This window comes from Pseudophryne corroboree, chromosome 1, assembly GCF_028390025.1.
Source record: "Pseudophryne corroboree isolate aPseCor3 chromosome 1, aPseCor3.hap2, whole genome shotgun sequence".
Lineage (NCBI taxonomy): Eukaryota > Metazoa > Chordata > Amphibia > Anura > Myobatrachidae > Pseudophryne > Pseudophryne corroboree.
In genome coordinates, this window is record NC_086444.1 from 498,386,925 (window position 1) to 498,409,984 (window position 23,060).

Sequence of the window (23,060 nt, forward strand, 5' to 3'; positions counted from 1 at the left end):
GGGAGCGCCCTGAGCAGCATGTTACTGGGTCTGGGAGCTGGCAGAAGGCAGTTCGGTGCCTCGGCACCGTTTTTCAACCCCCGCCGGCATTTTCTTAATTTCAAATTTAGCGGGCTGAAGCGCGCCGAGACAGCTCGTCAGCGCCATTTTCTCTCCTCCATGCCGCTGCAGAGAACGCTAGCCCGGGACCTCCAAGCTCATCTAAAAGTAACATGGAGCTGATCGGGGGGGGGGGGGGGGGGGGGGGGGGACAGTTATTGGTGCATAATCCATAGCAGCGCTGTCAACATATTTTGTTTTGGGATATATGGGTGCTGGGGTGTGAGCTGGCATACTCCCTCTGTGTTTCTCTATCTGGGCTTCCTCGTGGGTCTGTCCCCTAGCTGAGGCGGTGTGTGTGTGTCGGTGTGTCGACATTCCGTGTCGGCATGTCTGAGGCTGAGTGTTATTCCCCGGAGGAGGCTGCTGGGGGAGCAGATGTCTGGAGTTGGCCCTGATTTACTTACAATGTTAAGTACGCTTAATAATTACAAATGTGGCCTCTTTGTCTAAAAGGTTGGCTAAATCGGAGTCTCAGACTCAGGTATGGAGGAAATCCATGGAGGATGCTTTGTCTCAGGTGCAGACCCCATCAGGGTCGCAAAAGCGGCCTTTTACTCAGTTGGTAGATACGGATACCGTCACGGATTCTGATTCCGATGTCGATTTCACTGAGGCTGCTTTACATCCACGGTTAGTTAAGAGTATTCAGTACATGATTGTGGCTATAAAGGATGTTTTACATATTTCTGACGAACCTGCGGTGCAGGAAACAAGGATTTGCTTGTTCAAAGGGAAAAAACCTGAGGTGAAGTTTCCCCCCTCTCATGAAATGAATCCTCTTTGCGAAAAGGCTTTGGAGTCGCCAGATAAGAGCTGGCAGATTCCCAAGAGAATTTACATGGCGTATCCTTTCCCCTCTGATGACAGGGAAAAATGGGAGTCGTCTCCGAATGTCGACAAAGCTTTATCCCGGTTGTCTAAGAAGGTGGCGCTTCCGTCCCCTGACACGGCAGCTCTCAAGGATCCGGCGGATCACAAGCTGGAGACGTCTCTGAAGTCCATTTTCGCTAATACGGGTGCATTGCTCAGACCTGCTGTGGCGTCGGTATGGGTGAGTAGTGCTATTGCTAAATGGGCTGAGAATTTAACGGCTGATATGGATACGCTTGATAAAGATAATGTTCTTTTAACTCTTGATTATATCAAGGACGCTGCAGATTACCTGAAGGATGCGGCGAGGGATGTAGGTTTCTTGGGATCAAGAGCCAATGCCATGGCGATCTCGGCCAGGAGAGCGCTGTGGATTCATCAATGAAATGCCGATGCCGACTCCAAGAGAGCTATGGAGGCTCTCCCCTTCAAAGGTAATGTCTTGTTTGGTGACGGCTTGGCTGATCTGGTGTCTACCGCGACAGCGGGTAAGTCATCTTTTCTTAGTTATGTTCCCACACAACAGAAAAAGACACCACATCAGCAGATGCAGTCCTTTCGTCCCAATAAATACAAGCGTGGAAAAGGTTCGTCCTTCCTCGCTTCAAAGGGTAGAGCAAGGGGAAGAAAGTCGCCTGCAGTATCAGGCGCCCAGGACCAAAAGTCCTCCCCTGCCTCTACCAAGTTCAACGCATGACGCTGGGGCTTCCCTGGGGGAGTCCGGACCGGTGGGGGGCCGTCTGCGGATCTTCAGTCCGGTCTGGGTTCAATCAGGCCTGGATTCTTGGGTCCTAGATATAGTATCTCAGGGATACAAGCTGGAGTTTCAGGAGGTGCCCCCTCACCGGTTCTTCATTTTGGCCTTATCAGTGTCTCTTCTGGACAGGGAGGTGGTGAAGGCAGCAATACAAAAGTTGTGTCAACAGAGGGTCATTGTTCCCGTTCCCCCGTCCCAACGGGGGGAGGGGTTCTACTCGAGCCTCTTTGCGGTACCGAAACCGGACGGTTCGGTCAGACCGATTCTGAACCTAAAGTCCCTCAATCCATACTTGAAGGTTTTCAAGTTCAAGATGGAATCTCTTCGAGTTGTGATTGCCAGCCTAGAAGGGGGGGACTTTATGGCATCAGTCGACATAAAGGATGCCTACTTACAAGTCCCGATATATCCTCTGCATCAAGCTTTCCTAAGGTTTGCGGTACAGGATTCTCATTACCAATTTCAGACGTTGCCGTTTGGGCTTTCCACGGCCCCGAGGATTTTCACCAAAGTCATGGCAGAAATGATGGTTCTCCTTCGCAAGCAAGGGGTTACCATTATCCTGTACTTGGACGATCTCCTGATAAAGGCGAGGTCCAGGGAACGGTTGCTAAGAAATGTGGATTTGTCTCTGCGACAACACGGTTGGCTGCTAAATTTGCCAAAGTCTCAGTTGATTCCGACCACTCGGTTGCCCTTTCTGGGTATGATTCTGGACACGGGCTTACGGAAGGTGATTCTTCCGGAAGACAAAGCTCTGGAACTCCAGACGATGATCAGGGAGCTTCTGAGGCCAAAAAGTGTGTCGGTTCATCAATGTACTCGGGTTCTGGGGAAGATGGTTGCGGCGTACGAAGCCATTGCGTTTGGCAGGTTTCACGCCCGGGCGTTTCAGTGGGATCTGCTGAGCAAGTGGTCCGGGTCTCACCTGCACATGCACCGGAAGATAAGTCTATCCAGGGCCAGGATTTCTCTCTTGTGGTGGCTACAAAGTTCTCACCTCCTAGGAGGGCGCCGATTCGGTATCCTGGATTAGGTCCTGTTGACAACAGATACAGGTCTCCAAGGCTGGGGCGCAGTCAACCAGGGAAGAAATTTCCAGGGGAAATGGTCGCTCCAGAAATCTTGTCTCCACATAAATGTTCTCGAGTTAAGAGCCATTTACAACGGCCTGCTACAAGCAAGAAGCCTTCTTCAGGGTCGGCCTGTCCTGATACAATCAGACAACATAACTGCGGTGGCGCATATAAACCGTGAAGGCGGAGCAAGGAGCAGGGCGGCTATGGCGGAGGCCACAAGGATCCTTCGCTGGGCGGAACAGCATGTGAGCGCCCTGTCAGCAGTCTTCCTTCCGGGAGTGGACAACTGGGAAGCAGACTTCCTCAGCAGACACGATCTCAATCCAGGAGAGTGGGCTCTTCATCAAGAGGTATTTGCAGAACTGACGAAGCATTGAGGAACTCCGCTGATCGACATGATGGCGTCTCGCCTCAATAAGAAGCTTCCGAGGTATTGTTCCAGGTCAAGGGACCCCCAAGCCAGTGCAGTGGACGCCCTGGTAACTCCGTGGGTCTTTCAGTCGGTGTACAGTATGTGTTCCCTCCGCTTCCTCTCATTCCAAAGGTGCTGGGAATCATTTGAGGAGCAAGAGTGCAAGCAATTCTTGTCGTTCCAGATTGGCCAATAAGGGCCTGGTATCCAAATCTTCAGGAATTACTTGTGGAAGATCCTTGGCCACTCCCTCTAAGAGAGGACCTGTTATTGCAGGGACCATGCGTGTTTCCAGACTTTCCGCGGCTGCGTTTGACGGCATGGAAGTTGAGCGCCAATCTTAGCTCGGAAAGGTATTCCCGGGGAGGTCATTCCCACTCTCCTTAAGGCGAGGAAGGAAGTTACGGCGAAACATTATCACTGTATTTTGAGAAAGTATGTTTCGTGGTGTGAGACTAAAGCTGCTCCTGCGGAAGAATTTCACTTGGGTCGGTTTCTCCATTTTTTGCAGGCAGGCGTCGATGCCGGCCTGAAATTTGGTTCCATCAAGGTGCAGATTTCGGCTTTATCTATCTTCTTTCAGAAGGAATTGGCTATTCTCCCTGAGGTTCAGACTTTTGTGAAGGGAGTGATGCATATCCATCCTCCGTTTGTGCCACTGGTGGCACCATGGGATCTTGACGTGGTCTTACAGTTTCTTATGTCTTCCTGGTTTGAACCTTTGCGTAAGGTTGAGTTAAAGTTTCTCACTTGGAAGGTGGTCATGCTGTTGGCTCTGGCATCTGCCAGTCGGGTGTCTGAGTTGGCGGCCTTGTCACAAAAGTCCGTACTTGATCTTCCATTCGGATAGGGCGGAATTGAGGACTCGTCAACAATTTCTGCCGAAGGTGGTTTCTTCATTTCACATTAACCAACCTATTGTGGTACCTGTGGCTACAGATGCTGTGGCAGTTCCAAAGTCTCTTGATGTTGTGAGAGCTTTGAAGATCTACGTCGCCAGAACGGCGCTGGCCAGGAAAACAGAGGCTTTGTTTGTCCTGTATACTTCCAACAAGATTGGTCATCCTGCTTCGAAGCAGACTATTGCACGCTGGATTTGTAGTACGATTCAGCAAGCTCATTCTTCGGCTGGGCTACCGGTGCCGAAATCAGTGAAGGCCCATTCTACCAGGAAGGTGGGCTCATCTTGTGCGGCTGCCCGAGGGGTCTCGGCACTTCAGCTTTGCCGAGCAGCTACTTGGTCGGGTTCAAACACCTTTGCTAAGTTTTACAAGTTTGATACCCTGGCTGATGAGGGCCTCATGTTTGCTCAATCGGTGCTGCAGAGTCGTCCGCACTCTCCCGCCCGTGTTGGAGCTTTGGTATAGACCCCATGGTCCTTTTGGAGTCCCCAGCATCCTCTAGGATGTAAGAGAAAATAGGATTTTAGTACCTACCGGTAAATTCTGTTCTCCTAGTCCGTAGAGGATGCTGGGCGCCCATCCCAGTGCGGACAGTTACTTGCAGTGTGTTCTTATTAGTTGCATTGGTTTACACACAGGTTGTGTATTTGTTGTTTCAGCTTGTTGCTGCTGTTAAAATCTTACTGTTATCTGGTTTCCTAATACTCCGGTTGTACGGTATGTTGTGGTGTGGGCTGGTAGGTTTCTCGCCCTTAGTTTGAACTTAAATCTTTTCCTCAAAATGTCCGTCTTTCCTGGGCACAGTTCCTATAACTGAGGTCTGTAGGAGGGGAATAGAGGGAGGAGCTAGTTCACATCCAGTTAAAGTCTTTTCAGTGTGCCCAAGCTCCTGCGGATCCCGTCTATACCCCATGGTCCTTTTGGAGTCCCCAGCATCCTCTACGGACTAGGAGAAAATAAGAATTTACTCACCGGTAATTCTATTTCTCGTAGTCCGTAGTGGATGCTAAGAACTCCATAAGGACCATGGGGAATAGACGGGCTCCGCAGGAGACTGGGCACTCTAGAAAGATTAGGTACTATCTGGTGTGCACTGGCTCCTCCCTCTATGCCCCTCCTCCAGACCTCAGTTAGGGAAACTGTGCCTGGAAGAGCTGACATTACAAGGAAAGGATTTTTGGAATCCAGGGTAAGACTCATACCAGCCACACCAATCATACCGTACAACTTATGATAACCTTACCCAGTTAACAGTATGAACAAACAACTGAGCCTCACTCAACGGATGGCTCATAACAATAACCCTTATTTAAGCAATAACTATATACACGTATTGCAGAAAGTCCGCACTTGGGACGGGCGCCCAGCATCCACTACGGACTACGAGAAATAGAATTACCGGTGAGTAAATTCTTATTTTCTCTGACGTCCTAGTGGATGCTGGGAACTCCGTAAGGACCATGGGGATTATACCAAAGCTCCCAAACGGGCGGGAGAGTGCGGATGACTCTGCAGCACCGAATGAGCAAACACATGGTCCTCCTCAGCCAGGGTATCAAACTTGTAGAACTTTGCAAAGGTGTTTGAACCCGACCAAGTAGCCGCTCGGCAAAGCTGTAAAGCCGAGACCCCTCGGGCAGCCGCCCAAGTAGAGCCCACCTTCCTTGTGGAATGGGCTTTTACTGATTTTGGATGCGGCAATCCAGCCGCAGAATGAGCCAGCTGAATCGTGCTACAGATCCAGCGAGCAATAGTTTGCTTTGAAGCAGGAGCACCCAGCTTGTTGGGTGCATGCAGGATAAACAGCGAGTCAGTCTTCCTGACTCCAGCCGTTCTGGAAACATATATTTTCAAAGCCCTGACTACGTCCAGCAACTTGGAGTCCTCCAAGTCCCGAGTAGCCGCAGGCACCACAATAGGTTGGTTCAAATGAAACGATGATACCACCTTTGGGAGAAATTGGGGACGAGTCCTCAATTCTGCCCTGTCCATATGGAAGATAAGATATGGGCTTTTACATGACAAAGCCGCCAATTCCGACACACGCCTAGCCGATGCTAAGGCCAACAGCATGACCACTTTCCACGTGAGATACTTTAGTTCCACAGTCTTAAGTGGCTCAAACCAGTGGGATTTCAGGAAATCCAACACAACGTTAAGATCCCAGGGTGCCACTGGTGGCACAAAAGGGGGCTGAATATGCAGCACTCCCTTAACAAACGTCTGAACCTCAGGCAGTGAAGCCAGTTCTTTTTGAAAGAAAATGGATAGGGCCGAAATCTGGACCTTTATGGACCCCAATTTTAGGCCCATAGTCACCCCTGACTGTAGGAAGTGCAGGAATCGACCCAGCTGGAATTCCTCTGTAGGGGCCGTCCTGGCCTCACACCAAGCAACATATTTTCGCCATATACGGTGATAATGCTTTGCTGTCAAGTCCTTCCTAGCCTTTATCAGCGTAGGAATATCTTCATCCGGAATGCCTTTTTCCGCTAGGATCCGGCGTTCAACCGCCATGCCGTCAAACGCAGCCGCGGTAAGTCTTGGAACAGACAGGGCCCTTGTTGCAGCAGGTCCTGTCTGAGAGGCAGAGGCCATGGGTCCTCTGTGCGCATTTCTTGCAGTTCCGGGTACCAAGTCCTTCTTGGCCAATCCGGAACAATGAGTATTGTTCTTATTCCTCTCTTTCTTACTATTCTCAGTACCTTGGGTATGAGAGGAAGATGAGGAAACACATATACCGACTGGTACACCCACGGTTTTACCAAGGCGTCCACAGCTATCGCCTGAGGGTCCCTTGACCTGGCGCAATATCTTTTTAGCTTTTTGTTGAGGCGGGACGCCATCATGTCCACCTGTGGCAGTTCCCATCGCTTTGCAATCTGTGTGAAGACTTCTTGATGAAGTCCCCACTCTCCCGGGTGGAGGTCGTGTCTGCTGAGGAAGTCTGCTTCCCAGTTGTCCACTCCCGGAATGAACACTGCTGACAGTGCTTGCACGTGATTCTATGCCCACCGAAGAATCTTTGTGGCTTCCGCCATTGCCATCCTGCTTCTTGTGCCGCCATGGCGGTTTACATGGGCGACCGCCGTGATGTTGTCTGACTGAATCAGCACTGGCCGGTTTCGAAGCAGGGGCTCTGCTTGACTCAGGGCGTTGTAAATGGCCCTTAGTTCCAGTATATTTATGTGTAGAGAAGTCTCCAGACTTGACCACAGCCCTTGGAAGTTTCTTCCCTGAGTGACTGCCCCCCATCCTCGGAGGCTTGCATCCGTGGTCACCAGGACCCAGTCCTGTATGCCGAACCTGCGGCCCTCGAGAAGGTGAGCACTCTGCAGCCACCACAGAAGAGACACCCTGGCCCTTGGGGACAGGGTGATCAGCCGATGCATCTGAAGATGCGATCCGGACCACTTGTCCAACAGATCCCACTGAAAGATCCTTGCATGGAACCTGCCGAAGGGAATGGCTTCGTATGAAGCCACCATCTTTCCCAGGACTCGCGTGCAGTGATGCACCGATACCTGTTTTGGTTTCAGGAGGTCCCTGACCAGAGATGCTAATTCCTGGGCCTTCTCCACCGGGAGAAACACCTTCTTCTGTTCTGTGTCCAGAATCATGCCCAGGAAAAGCAGACGCATCGTAGGAATCAGCTTCGACTTTGGAACATTCAGAATCCAGCCGTGCTGTTGCAACACTTCCTGAGAGAGTGCTACGCTGATCAACAACTGCTCTCTGGACCTCGCCTTTATGAGGAGATCATCCAAGTACGGGATAACTATAACTCCCTTCTTCCGAAGGAGTATCATCATTTCGGCCATTACCTTGGTAAATATCCTCGGTGCCGTGGACAGGCCAAACGGCAACGTCTGGAACTGGTAATGACAGTCCTGTACCACAAACCTGAGGTACTCCTGGTGAAGTGGGTAAATGGGGACATGCAAGTAAGCATCCTTGATGTCCAGCGACACCATAAAATCCCCCTCTTCCAGTCTTGCAATAACCGCTCTGAGCGATTCCATTTTGAACTTGAATTTCTTTATATAAGTGTTCAAGGATTTTAAATTCAGAATGGGTCTCACCGAACCGTCCGGTTTCGGTACCACACACATTGTGGAATAGTAACCCCTTCCCTGTTGAAGGAGGGGGACCCTGATAATCACTTGCTGGAGGTACAGCTTGTGAATTGCCGCCAGTACTACCTCCCTTTCCATGGGGGAAGCTGGCAAGGCTGATTTGAGGTAACGGCGGGGGGGAGTCGCTTCGAATTCCAGCTTGTATCCCTGAGATACAATTTGTACATCCCAGAGATCCACCTGTGAGCGAACCCACTGGTTGCTGAAGTTTCGGAGACGCGCCCCCACCGCACCTGGCTCCGCCTGTGGAGCCCCAACGTCATGCGGTGGACTTAGTGGAAGCAGGGGAGGACTTTTGTTTCTGGGAACTGGCTGCATGGTGCAGCTTCTTACCTCTACCCCTGCCTCTGGCAAGAAAGGATGTCTGAGCATCCCGCTTATAAAAGACAACGTCTTTTATATGGCCCAGGGTTAGCAAAACAGTATCTCTGTCGAGGGAATCTATGTCGTCTGACAGAGTATCTGTCCATGCTGCTACAGCACTACACATCCAGGCTGAAGCAATAGCAGGTCTCAGTAGAGTACCAGAGTGTGTATACACTGACTTCAGGATAGCTTCCTGCTTTCTATCCGCAGGCTCCTTTAGGGCGGCCGTATCCTGAGACGGCAGGGCCACCTTTTTAGATAAGCGTGTCAGTGCCTTGTCCACCCTAGGGGATGTTTCCCAACGTAACCTGTCCGTTGGCGGGAAAGGGTACGCCATCAGTAACCTCTTAGAAATCACTAGTTTCTTATCAGGGGAACTCCACGCTTCTTCACATAATTCATTTAATTCATCAGATGGGGGAAAAGTCACTGGCTGCTTTTTCTCCCCAAACATATAAACCCTCTTGGTATTAACAGGGTTAATCTCAGAAATGTGTAATACATCTTTCATTGCAATAATCATGTATCGGATGGCCTTGGTCATTTTAGACTGTAAATGTGCCTCATCATCGTCGACACTTGAGTCGGACCCCGTGTCGACATCTGTGTCAACCATCTGAGATAGAGGGCGTTTATGAGCCCCTGACGGTTTCTGAGTCGCCTGGGCAGGCGCGGGCTGAGACCCCGGCTGTCCCAAGGCTGCAGCGTCATCAAACCTTTTATGTAAGGAGCTTACATTGTCGTTTAAGACCTTCCACATATCCATCCAATCAGGTGTCGGCCCCGACGGGGGCGACACCACACTTATCTGCCCTTGCTCCGCCTCCACATAACCCTCCTCATCAAACATGTCGACACAGCCGTGCCGACACACCGCACACACACAGGGAATGCTCAGACTGAGGACAGGACCCCACAAAGTACTTTGGGGAGACAGAGAGAGAGTATGCCAGCACACACCACAGCGCTATATAACACAGGGATTTTCACTTATAATAAGGGATTACCCAATAGCTGCCTTATATGTTTTATTTGCGCCTAAATTTATGTGCCCCCCCTCTCTTTTTTACCCTTCTTGTACCTGGATACTGCAGGGGAAAGCCTGGGGAGCTGCTTCCAGCGGAGCTGTGAAGAGAAAATGGCGCTGGTGTGCTGAGGAAGAAGGCCCCGCCCCCTCAGTGGCGGGCTTCTGTCCCGCTTTCTGTGTAAAAAAATGGCAGGGGTTTTTACATATATACAGTGCCAGACTGTATATATGTATTTTTATTGCCAAAAGGTACTTCAATTGCTGCCCAGGGCGCCCCCCCCCCCCCCCAGCGCCCTGCACCCTACAGTGACCGGAGTGTGTAAGTGTGCTGGGAGCAATGGCGCACAGCTGCGGTGCTGTGCGCTACCTTAAATGAAGACAGGAGTCTTCTGCCGCCTATTTCGTCGTCTTCAAGCTTCTGTTCTTCTGGCTCTGCGAGGGGGACGGCGGCGCGGCTCCGGGAACGGACGATCGAGGACAGGTGCCTGTGTTCGAACCCTCTGGAGCTAATGGTGTCCAGTAGCCTAAGAAGCACAAGCTAGCTGCAAGCAGGTAGGTTTGCTTCTCTCCCTTTAGTCCCACGTAGCAGTGAGTCTGTTGCCAGCAGAAGCTCACTGAAAATAAAAAACCTAATAAATACTTTCTTTACTAGTAAGCTCAGGAGAGCCCACTAGGAGCACCCAGCTCTGGCCGGGCACAGATTCTAACTGAGGTCTGGAGGAGGGGCATAGAGGGAGGAGCCAGTGTATACCAGATAGTACCTAATCTTTTCTTTAGAGTGCCCAGTCTCCTGCGGAGCCCGTCTATTCCCCATGGTCCTTACGGAGTTCCCAGCATCCACTAGGACGTCAGAGAAAAGGATTTACCGGTAGGTGCTAAAATCCTATTTTTGATGATTTCATGGAGAGATGATCTCAATCTACTATATCAAACCTAACAAACCAGCGAGTAAAACATTCTCATCAGACAGCTTTTCAGTTGTCAGTAAATAGCTCCATAATTACATATATAGAATGATAATAGGAGCATATGAAAAATAATACTACATCAATATTAGGGATTATGGGGGACATTTACTAAGCAGTGATAAGAGCGGAGAAGTGAGCCAGTGGAGAAGTGCTTATGGCAACCAATCAGCACTGAAGAAACATCTATAATTTGCATACTATAAAATCATACAGAGCTGCTGATTGGTTGATAGGGCAACTTCTCCACTGGCTCACTTCTCCGCTCTTATCACTGCTTAGTAAATGTCCCCCCTATGTATTTTACTATGATGATTTTCATATAGAGCTGTTAACAGAAGACCCATCTGAAACATGTCACTCAAATCAGTATTCCTCAATTGTTTGGATTTGATGCAGTGAGTGGAGAAAATCCTCTACCACACTGTCAGAAAGAACATTTTTGTAAGGCTTTGGCGTGTTCCAGTAAAACATCTGTAGCCTGACTTGTACTTTTCACTTGGCTTCCAGAGAGCAAGTGGATAATACCTACAGAAAGCTCCCTGACTGGAAAATCCATCAGAACACTTTCAAAGAGAAGTTGTTGACAGGAGTTGGGGTGTTTAAACATAATTACCAGAGAGATCTAAAACAAGGCTTTCAGCTGTAAAGCATTCACTTTCACAGAGGTCTTCCATCTATCTTAAGAAGGAAATAAGAAGGGCATAAGACCACCAACAGGCAGGAAAACTTCAATAGCTGACATGATGTTCCAAATTCAATAGCATGCTGGGACAGGCTCATTAATCACAACACGCTAGGAAGGATTGTTGGTATTAGGAAGTCAACATGTGCAAGGGAAGTAATATGCATTAAAGCTTGTCAAACACTGATATTTACTTTCAATTCAACAGTACAAATCTTACATACATATAAAAGAGATACTTTAAGCAGGGCCCTAGCAAAATATAAACAGTCCACATTAAAAGGCTGCTGCTGCAATGTTACATTTCATGTTATAAACATGACCTTAAAAGACCCTAATATTAATTATGTCACACACCAGCTTTTTTCTTTGATTTGGTAGGAAAGGAGCATTTTTGTCTGTCTTAAGGTCTCATTAAGAGTTAGTACAAACTCCAGCTAAAAGGTGCTGTGTTGCCTCTTAGCAAAACCATGTTGCACTGCAGGGGGCATATGTAAAATGCATACCCTCCAACATTACCCGCCTCACTAGGTACAAAATGCTCTGTTTCTGGACTTCCCTCTTAATTTATTATTGCCATCACCTGTGAAGAAACAGCTTTCTTATCATTCAACTAGTTCAACACAAGTGATGGAAATCATAAATTAAGAGGGAAGTCCAGAAACAGAGCATTTTGTACCTAGTGGGGCGGGTCATGTTGGAGGGTCTGAAAATGTATAAACCCAGTATTTATAGTTAGGAACAGGCTGCATCCTAGCTTAGCTGTAAACTGAGGTCCAATCCACTGTGTGTGCTACAGGCTTAACCAGGTATTCTGCTTGCTTGCAGAAAGCTTCTGGCTTTGCCTTGCTACACATCAGTAGCCCCCTTTATTTGCTGTGTTCCTTTGTGTTTGCCATAGAAAACTATCTGCACAATTTTAAAGCATATTTCTTACTTGCTGTGTTACAGGTATTTCAGATGAGCATAATTATTTACTCATGACCTCTAGCAAGTAACAAATGAATAAGGTGTGGACATCATTTTACAGTAACTGTGTGTTTCGTGTGATAACAGTGGCTTGTTAGTGGATTGTCTCGCTCAAGGACAATCGCTCGCGCAAATGCTGTTTTCCTGGCACTCATTGCACTGATGAATAAGTGAAGGCTTCTTATATAACAAATAATATTTCTTTTTTTCAAAATCAAAATAACTGCAATTGAATCGTCATAAGATTGGGTGATATACTGTACAGATAGATTTTACTTAAGTATGAATACTCGTTATGCAGAAACAATTATGTAGTTAAGGAGGGTACGCACTAGGTGATTTTAGTCTAAAAAATAAACGATAAAGACATAAATGTCATTATTGTTTATTTTTAGGCTTATACCGTCCAGTGTGTATGGTGGTAATATTGGTGACCGATGAACGATGCGCGCTCTCACACGCCGTTTAGTGGTCACCAATATTGGGCTGACATGCAGCTCAACCGGTCAATGTTGGGCTGAGCTGCATGTTCAGGAATACCGGCGGTGACGTCACTGAACATTATCGTTGAACGATAATGTTCAGTGTATATGCAGTACATTGTTGAACGCTATATCGTTTAACGATATAGTCATTTACCACCGGCAAATCCCTATCTCGTAGTGTATACCCGCCTTTAGAAACAAATGTGAAATGCCACTATTCAACAAAGGCATTAAGTACATTTTATTCAATATGATCTTACAGTTTACAACAGTCATTTTCACAATTATTTTAACACTTCTCCTTTCAGACATTAAATGAGTGCATTTTTATACACGGCTCTGCATATTTTGTTCTGTGCCGTAATACGTTTCTTCCATTATTTGTAATAGACTGTTCCAAGGATCCTAAAAGAATGTTCTTTTTATTTTTGGGGAGTACACTTGAAACCAAAACAGAATGGGGGTCACCACACATTAGGATTTGCTTTGTTATTTTCTCATGATTCCTTGACTGTTGCAGTATAACAGTGGTAGAAGTTCTCAGCTTAGCACTATGCTCATCCCTATAACTACCGTCTTGTTTCTAGGTTTGCAACTGTCAGATATACGTCTACTTAGCATAACAATGTAGACACCTCATCTCAGTACATTTCTCTTTATATCTTCCTTTTGTTTACATTTAGTTTAGATTAAATACACTGACCTTTCAATAGCGTGAAAGAGGACAGGGGTGAAGCGGTGTCAGAGAATAACAAGCAAAGCAATAATAATGTTTGCTGTTCATTGTATGTAGTGATTCAAGAAATCTACAGTACTTTGCAACATAGGTAAATAATGATGTGGCATACCATAGAATGATACTGTATTTCTCATTTTCCAGAAAATTCTCATTTTGAATAATAAAGTAGTCCAGTAGTTGAGCGCAGGGCCGGTTCAAGGGCGCTCTGCGCCCCGGGCAGGAAAAGGGGCGTGGCCGAATACAGGGGGCGTGGTCAGTTACGCCCCCTGTACATTGCTAGCGCCGCTTGAATGCTGAGCGGTGCGCGATGACGTCATCGCGCACCGCACAGCAAAAGGTCCTCTCCACGAAGGGAAACTAGACGCTATGCGTCTAGTTCCCTTCGTGGAGAGGACCTTTGCTGTGCGGTGCGCGATGACGTCATCGCGCACCGCTCAGCAAAGTTACTCTCCACGAAGGGAAACTAGACGCATAGCGTCTAGTTCCCTTCACAGGAGGCGGACGGGGACGGCAGCGGGCAGCGGAGGCGGACGGGGGACACAGCGGGCAGCAGTGGCGGATCTTGCCACGGTACGGCGCCCTCCGGATGGCGCCAGCGCCCTCCGGAAGGCGGCGCCCCGGGCAAAAGTCCTGCTTGCCCGTGGCAAGATCCGCTACTGGTTGAGCGTACTATTTAGGTGTGGTATGCATGGCAGCCATCAGGGGGGGACTGTGGGGACTGGTGTCCCGGGCCCTTACAAAGAGGGGGGCCCACCCGTTGCTCCCACTACCAATACCTGTAGAGCTGCAGAGTGAAGACCTTTTAAAACAAGCCTTCAACTGCGCATCAGCTCACTGTGAACTGTTCCTGTAGGTCCGCAACACTCCACCTATATGTAATATCACAATATATGAAATCACATAGGTGTGGAGTGATGTGGCAGAATCTTATTTTGAGGGGGGGAGGGGCCCTGTCTTTTTTGTCAGTCCCGGGTCCCACAATTTCTGATGGTAGCCCTGATGGTATGCCTTTATTGTCAGCTAAGCTAAAACAGAGTAATATGGGGTGTGTTTATTTAGTATGTGATGACATGTCCGGTAAGCACTGAAGGTGGTTCTTGTCTTCTAAAAATACTTCTAAACATCATACAGCATAAGCTTGTATATATATTATGGAGTTGTAAACAGCAAAAAGCAGGAGCTGGAAGCCGAGTGAAAAGGAGGTGCAGTGAGCTGGAACAACTGCAACTGCTAAGTGGAGTATAGGTGCCGCAGGAGAGAGTACTACGGCTGCATAAAAGTGAAGGACCAAGAACCGCACAAAGATAGATAAGTATAAGCCAGCTTAATTATTGTATAAGTGAGATTGCTTGTCTTCTACTTTTTATTTTTTCTGCTTTTTCTTTGAGAGTAACAGGGAGTTAGACCTTACAAACAATATGGGAGGGGCTGTGATTGGGGACCTCACTCAGTGCATGTCGTGCAAGATGTATGCACACCTGGAGCTACCGGCCCAGTGTGATTACATCTGCACGAGGTGTGTGCGAACTGTTGCCCTGGAAGCCCAGGTAACTGATCTAGAGCAAACCGTTACGCGACTGAGGGAGATTCACAATCTCGAGCGTAGTTTAGACAGAACGGTGGAGGAGTTGCGGGAGGGGTCATTGGTAGAAGAGGATGATGATCAGGTAGCCAGTTGGGTCACAGTTAGAAGGAAGAAAAAGAGGGGGAGGCTCGACATCTCCGAACTATCAAACCCGAATAAATTTGCCCGATTGGACGAGGAATTGGAGGAGGATAGTGAAGAAATGACGGTGCCGGAGGAGACTGCTCCCTCTAGCATCCACAGGAGCGGTCCCTCTGGCGCGGTTGGGATAAAAGAAAGAGAGGTACCTAATCAGATGGTGGTGGTAGGGGATTCTATCATCAGGAAGGCAGATAGGGCAATCTGCTACCGGGACCGTGATCGCCGTACAGTCTGTTGTCTCCCGGGTGCTCGGGTACGGCACAACGCAGACCGGGTAGATAGATTGTTGGGAGGGGCTGGGAAAGACCCGGCGGTCTTGGTGCACGTTGGCACCAATGACAAAGTTAGCGGAAGGTGGGATGTCCTTAAGAAAGACTATAGGGACTTAGGAAAGAAACTGAAGGCAAGGACATCTAAGGTAATATTCTCGGAATTATTACCCGTGCCACGCGCTAGTCCAGGGAGGCAGAGGGAGATTAGGGAGGTAAATGTGTGGCTTAGGGATTGGTGCAGGAAAGAGGGGTTTGTGTTCCTGGAACACTGGGCGGACTTCTCAGTCAGGCGCCATCTCTTTTGTCGTGACGGATTGCACCTGACTGAGGAGGGGGCAGCGGTGCTGGGGGGAAGGATGGTTAGAAGGTTGGAGGAGATTTTAAACTAGGAGCCTGGGGGGAGGGTTTAGCTAGAAACTATGGGTCATGCAGGGAGAATAGTGGGGATGGCGGTAGTAAACGAAATGGGGGAGAAGTTGGGGGGAGGGTAAGAGCAGGCGGTAAGGTTACTAACATGGGTACTAAAAGAGATTTTACCAAAGCACTAACCAATGACGATTACAGGTCATCATTGCTACATAAGATGATAGATGTCCCTAACGCAAGGGAAAATACTTATCTTAGTTGTATGTATGTAAACGCCAGAAGCATTACTGGTAAAAAGGGTGAACTAGAAATACTTGCAGCAAGCAAACAGTATGATATTATAGGCATTACTGAAACTTGGTGGGATGAATCTCATGATTGGACAGTCAATCTAGAGGGCTATACACTGTTTAGGAGAGACAGACTAAATAAAAAGGGTGGAGGGGTGTGTCTTTACGTAAAGCCGTTTTTAAAACCTGATATACGGGAAGATATTCAGGAGGGGACTGTAGACACTGTCGAGATATTATGGGTAGAAATTGCATGTGGGGAAAAAGGAATAAAAAAGTTAGTATTGGGTGTATGCTATAGGCCGCCTGGTATCAACGCATCTGATGAGGAATTATTACTAAAGCAAATTGAAAGAGCAGCAGGAGTAGGAGACATAGTAGTGATGGGAGAATTTAACTATCCAGAGATAAACTGGAAAAACGATTCATGTGATACTGCTAGGGGCAATATGTTTTTAAACACACTTAATGATAACTACTTAGTCCAACTAATTGAGGAACCAACTAGGTACAATGCAATCTTAGACCTGGTATTAACAAACAATGGGGATTTGGTATCAGGTATTATAGTAGGGGAACCCATAGGAAACAGCGACCACAATATGGTCACATTCAATATCAGTTTCCATAAACAGCCCTATACTGGCTCAACTAGGACTCTAAACTTTAGCAAAGCAAATTTTGAAAAGATGAGGGTATTTACTGGCCCTATACTGGCCCTATATTGGCTCAACTAGGACTCTAAACTTTAGCAAAGCAAATTTTGAAAAGATGAGGGTATTTTTCAGGGATATTGAATGGGAAGGTTTGTTTTTAGGAAAAAATACTACGGAGAAATGGGAGGTACTAAAATTCCTGCTAGCTAAAAATACACTCAAATTTATTCCTATGAGCAGCAAAAAAAGGAATAAAAATCATAAACCGATGTGGCTTAACAAAAAGATTAAGGAACTTATGGGCAAGAAAAGGCGAGCATTTAAAAAATACAAATCTGACGGGGATGCAGAGTCATTTCAGCACTATAAGGAATGTAACAAAATTTGCAAAAAGGAAATAAGAGCGGCTAAAGTAGAAACTGAAAAACTAGTAGCAAAGGAAAGCAAAGCGAATCCCAAAAAATTATTTAAATACATTAATAGCAAGAGATTAAAGAAGGAGAGTATAGGCCCTTTAAAAGACAAGTTGGGAGTCTTAAGCAAAAATGATAATGACATAGCGGACACACTAAATGCGTTTTTTTCAACAGTATTCACTAGAGAGGACCCAATTCAGGGACTGACACACAATCTCAATAATGAGAATATCCCACTGATAGGTACTTATTTAAGCGAGGAAGTAGTCTGTGACCGATTAAAACATTTAAAGATTAATAAATCACCAGGGCCCGATGGTATTCACCCAAGGGTTCTAATGGAGCTTCACTCTGAACTGGCAAAACCGCTATCTTTGATCTTTAAGGATTCAGTTATATCAGGTATGGTTCCCAAAGACTGGCGTATAGCGGAAGTAGTGCCTATATTCAAAAAGGGAAGTAAAGCTGAACCAGGTAATTATGGACCAGTTAGTCTTACATCTATAGTGGGGAAAGTATTGGAAGGTATTCTAAGAGATAGTATTCAGAAGTTCCTTGAAGTCAATAAGGTAATTAAAAGGAATCAACATGGGTTTATGAAGGACAGATCCTGTCAAACCAACTTACTTGGCTTTTATGAAACAGTAAGCGCAAACCTAGATCAGGGTAAAGACGTGGATGTAATCTTTTTAGACTTTGCCAAAGCGTTCGATACTGTACCACACATGAGACTTATCTACAAGCTACAAGAATCAGGGCTAGGAAGCACAATATGCACTTGGGTCAAAAACTGGTTAGATAATAGGGAGCAGCGCGTTGTGGTTAATGGATCTTTTTCAACTTGGACTGAAGTGCTAAGTGGTGTGCCGCAAGGCTCAGTATTAGGACCGCTATTGTTCAATATTTTCATTAACGACCTAACAGAAGGTCTAGAGAGCATGGTGTCAATTTTTGCAGATGATACCAAATTGTGTAAGGCTATAAATACAGAGGAGGATGCCGAGTCTCTTCAGAATGACTTAGTTAAATTAGAAGCATGGGCAGCCAAATGGAGAATGCGCTTCAACACAGACAAGTGTAAGGTAATGCACTGTGGTAACAAGAACAAAAATTACACCTACCTACTAAATGGGGTAAAATTAGGGGATTCTGTACTGGAAAAGGACTTAGGTGTCCTCATAGATAGCAAGCTAAGCAGTAGTACCCAAAGTAGGACTGCAGCAAAGAAGGCTAATAAGATATTAGCATGCATAAAACGGGGTATTGATGCTAGGGACGAGAGTATTATACGCCCGTTATATAAATCACTAGTGAGGCCACACCTTGAATACTGTGTACAATTCTGGGCACCGTACTACAAAAAGGATATCCTGGAGCTAGAAAAGGTACAGAGGAGGGCGACCAAACTAATTAAGGGCATGGAGACGATGGAATACAAGGAAAGGCTTGAAAGACTAGGCATGTTTACATTGGAAAAGCGGAGACTAAGAGGGGATATGATCAACATCTACAAATATATAAGGGGACAATACACAGAGCTTGCGCGGGACCTGTTTTTGGTTAGATCAACACAGAGGACTCGTGGACACTCGCTCAGGTTAGAGGAGAGGAGATTCCGCACAATACGTCGTAAAGGCTTTTTCACGGTAAGGACAATACGTGTTTGGAATTCCCTGCCCGAGGGAGTTGTAATGGCGGAATCTGTCAACACCTTTAAGAATGGGTTAGATAAATTCCTAATGGATAAGGATATCCAGGGGTATGGTGCATAGTCATGCATTATAGTTACTATAAATAGGGATAAAATGCAACGGCTGACAGCAGCATCAGTAAGAAATTTTAGTCAAATCATCATGCATAGGAGACCACAAATAGGTTGAACTCGATGGACAATTGTCTTTTTTCAACCTCAGATACTATGTTACTATGTTACTATTTTAAGTCATTTTTGGTAGAAAAGTACTATGCAAACATTATTAATATACTGTAAATAACCTTGAGGCCTATGTAGGTAGACATACCTAAATAACTATATAATAGTTTAATAAGTTCAAGTTTTATTCAAAAGAAATGTGCCTATTACAGTATTTTGCTTATCTGAGGAGACAATTATTAGTTTCTAAACTAACTATACAGGTTAGGTGTGATCAGTTTTGCCCTCATGAAAGCAACAAAAATAAACAGATACCACAAGACTTACCACTTTTCTGTCGTATGACTCTCCGCTGCTGTATGTCGTTGCCAAGGTTGAGGCACATTCTTCCAGATACCATGGTTTCTTGCCACTTTCTGTTGTACTACTAATTGAGATTGTGTAGATACTATTGGTATAGCCATCACATGAGCAGTGATCTCGGCTTCTGCCACCATTACCAGATGCCCAGACAAAGATTGAACCATATCCTCTTCTTCCCTGCAAAATAATACAAATTGCAGAGCATTAAAGCTATTTCTAAAACAAAAAGAAAAATCAGCAACAGTGTAAAACCATAGTAAGGTTTTTAATGTAACATCTCCAATACCTTGTAAACACTACTGGGTAAATTTACTAAGGTGAGAGTTTTTAGAACTGGTGATGTTGTCCATAGCAACCAATCAGATTCTATCTATTATCATCTAGAAGCAGCTAGTTAAATGTTAAGTAGAATCTGATTGGTTGCTATGAGCAACATCACCAGTTCTAAAAAACCTCTCACCTTAGTAAATTTACCCCTACACCTTGTAAACACTACAATATTTAATACAGACAAGGTCAGTGCTGAACACATTTTTATTCTCTATCTTGGTAATTTTAATGGTAAGCATGGGCCAATAATTAAGATGCTTGCACAAAGTTTTTTTTTACCAGTGATGGGGCTATAGCACTGACTATATAGTGCAGGGTGGGAACCCATTGGCTAGTTTCACAGGCGTCTGGGGGCGGGCTTATAAGAAGTGTAATGCCTTATGCTGAGTCCCACGTGCCGCTTTGCACCAGATATACACAGCGCTGCTGATTCCTGGGGGAATCAGCCAGTATATACAGTATATTACATACATCAGAACATGTATATTTATATGTTATAAGCGCATAAAAAAACTGCTCAGATCTTTGCCCAAGTAGCTGTAAACACAAGAAACTTCAGGTCTGAAGAGGAAAATTACCTCCACAAGATGGGATTGTGGCTATGCCTGTTAGCCACACCCCACAGCAGTTTGCACATATGATTTATTGCAGTATATCAATGCACTTTTCCCAATCTCCATATTTAGGAGTCGATCCAATTACCCTCAAAGGTTCCAAGTTGCCATAGCGTTGAAACACTGGCAATGGAACTGCATCTCGGACACCCATCTTTGTCCTCTCTAAGCCCAAATTCTCACAATTTCGCTTTAACCCTATGGGGCTGCGAGCAGTTTTGTGTGAGTTCAGGCTGCTGTATAGTGCGGCTATTGGCACACTAACTCACACACGCAGACATTGTGCGTAATTTGATTGATCCCTTAGTATTGGTAAATTATTTAATCCACTTTATCCCAGTGGAGACTAGCAATTTATGTAAATATGAACCCATTCAATGGTATTGGAAGGCAAGATGTTAATGCTATAGGATCAAATGGTAATAAGGACTCCGCCCACACATGCATCATCATATTCGGCATTGAACTGCTGTTGCCCTGCTGGATACTTGCAGCTAAATGGGACTTAAGGGAGTGACGGACCCGAGGACGCTCGAGAACTGATATACAGCGGTATGCGGATGGCTGCCCAGACAGCTTCACACTAGTAAGTGCGCCTACTACATATATGCTGGAATTTATTATAATCCACCTTTCCGAATAGTCGTAAGTGACTGTGCATTTAACACCGGATTAACTAATGAGAGCAACCTAGCGCTGCCAGACACACTAATGCTCATGGACTGACAGTTTTGGGAAATACACCTGTTTAATTAAACAACCTCTTCTAGGTAAACTCAAGCAGCTGCTTCATAAACCCTGCATACTCTGTCCAAAACATATCGTTCAAGCAGGATTTCAACTTGTTTGTTTGGATACATAACAATTGACTGTCCCATACAAGTGCATTTTACAATTCATGAAGCAGGATCAACCTTTTGATACTTTGTTTGAGCTGTGGATGCAATAATTACCATTTGATCCTATAACATTAACATCTTGCCTTCCAATACCATTGAATGGGTTCATGTTTAAATATGTCTCATCAATTAAGGCTATTTGCTGGTTTCTTTTCCCCCCTTTTTTTATATTCTATTACTGGACTCTACACAGTGGGAACCTTAAACTGCAGCATCTGCATCTAGTTGATTATTTATTTACTTATATATATATATATATATATATATATATACTGTACCAGTAGTGCTGTGGGATTTTTCGGATATTTGTTTTAGCAAGTTATGACCTCAAACAATTATATATCTACACAACTTTATTTTAAAATGCTCTCTCTTCTATTCTTAAACATGACAGTACTCAGAGAACCTGTCATGCAAATATTGGCTGTTTTTACGTTTGGGGTTTTTTTTAATTAAGAAAAACATATTAACATGCAAAACTAACAAAACTTTATCCCAGACATAATTTGTGTTATAAAAAGTTTCAGTAACTTGTAGCCATGTTTTTCATAATAAACAAAATTACAGTATTACTTTTAATCATTGTTACTTACATTTAATTTGCATTTAAATGTAAACCGTGTTTTTGTATTATTATTGTATTTCCTTGTAGGCATTAGTTGTGATTTGACTAGAAAGTTAAATTGCAATTTTGTCATTTTTATCCCCACAGCATCCGATTTATTTCCATCATTGTAACAGAATAGCAAAATGTACAGAAAAAAGTGACCTACTTAACGGTCCAATAAAATATACTTTAGAAAACAAACACGGTATTTCCAAAATAAATCTACAAGTGAACTATTTATGTTGTTAATTATACACTGCTGGTGCATTTACATAATTATGTGATATTAGCCAGAAATATGTAGCAAATCAATACAGTCAACCTGATTACAGAAACAGAAATTATACAACCTACATTTTAAATAATGTTTTAATTACGGAGGATAGAATTCAGTATGGTTCAGGAACATTACATTCATTTCTCTAGGTGTCGTATAATACATTTGTTAAAGGATAATAAAGTGCCATGTTTCCAAACCCATGGGTAGTGGGCAAAAATATGGAAACACCTTGGTAAACACCTGGGGGACACCAAACATAATGGAGGAAAGGAATTTTGCATGGGTGTGGCTTATGTGTTAATTAGCAAAATTACAAGCAAGCCCCGTGGTCAGGCATAAAAATACTTGATAACAATGGTTGCCTATAATTTTGTAACCAATATTGCAAGAGGAGCAGTGACTTTGTGAGGGTTCATTGAGAGACGTGTCGGGAGCTCAATGATCTAGAAAACACAAATTACAAATGTCTCACAGGGGGCCAGATGTACTAAGCCTTGAAAAGTTATACATTTCACAGTGATAAAGTAACAAACAAACAATCAATCAGCTCCTGTCATTTTTCAAACCCAGCCTGCAACATGGCAGTTAGGAGCTGATTGGCTGGTACTTTATCACCTTGAAATGTATTACTTTTCACGGATTAGTACATCTCCCCCATTCAGTGATGTCTGAGGTGATACCAGCTGGGAAATCCAAGTAAAAACCAACATCAGCAAAAGGCAACAGTGTATGAAAATGTAACTCCTTGTAATATACTGTACATGCAATTGGGTAATTGGAAGCGCAAAGGTAAACAAGTTCACCTCAACTGACAGAAAATGTTAACCTGTGATCTGATGAGAATTCCATGGTATAAGGTATATTCAATGGCTTA

At 45.3% G+C, this 23,060-nt stretch overlaps 1 protein-coding gene across 7 annotated transcripts in view; it reads right to left on the reverse strand.

The window, feature by feature from the left end:
- Positions 1 to 23,060, reverse strand: part of LOC134895591 (proprotein convertase subtilisin/kexin type 5-like) — a 568,642-nt gene that overhangs the window by 193,923 nt on the left and 351,659 nt on the right. For all 7 annotated transcript variants that reach the window (XM_063913851.1, XM_063913850.1, XM_063913849.1 and 4 more), the window contains one exon: positions 19,421 to 19,633. In XM_063913851.1, coding sequence (XP_063769921.1) covers positions 19,421 to 19,633 — 213 coding nt within the window. The remainder of the gene's footprint in view (positions 1 to 19,420; positions 19,634 to 23,060) is intronic.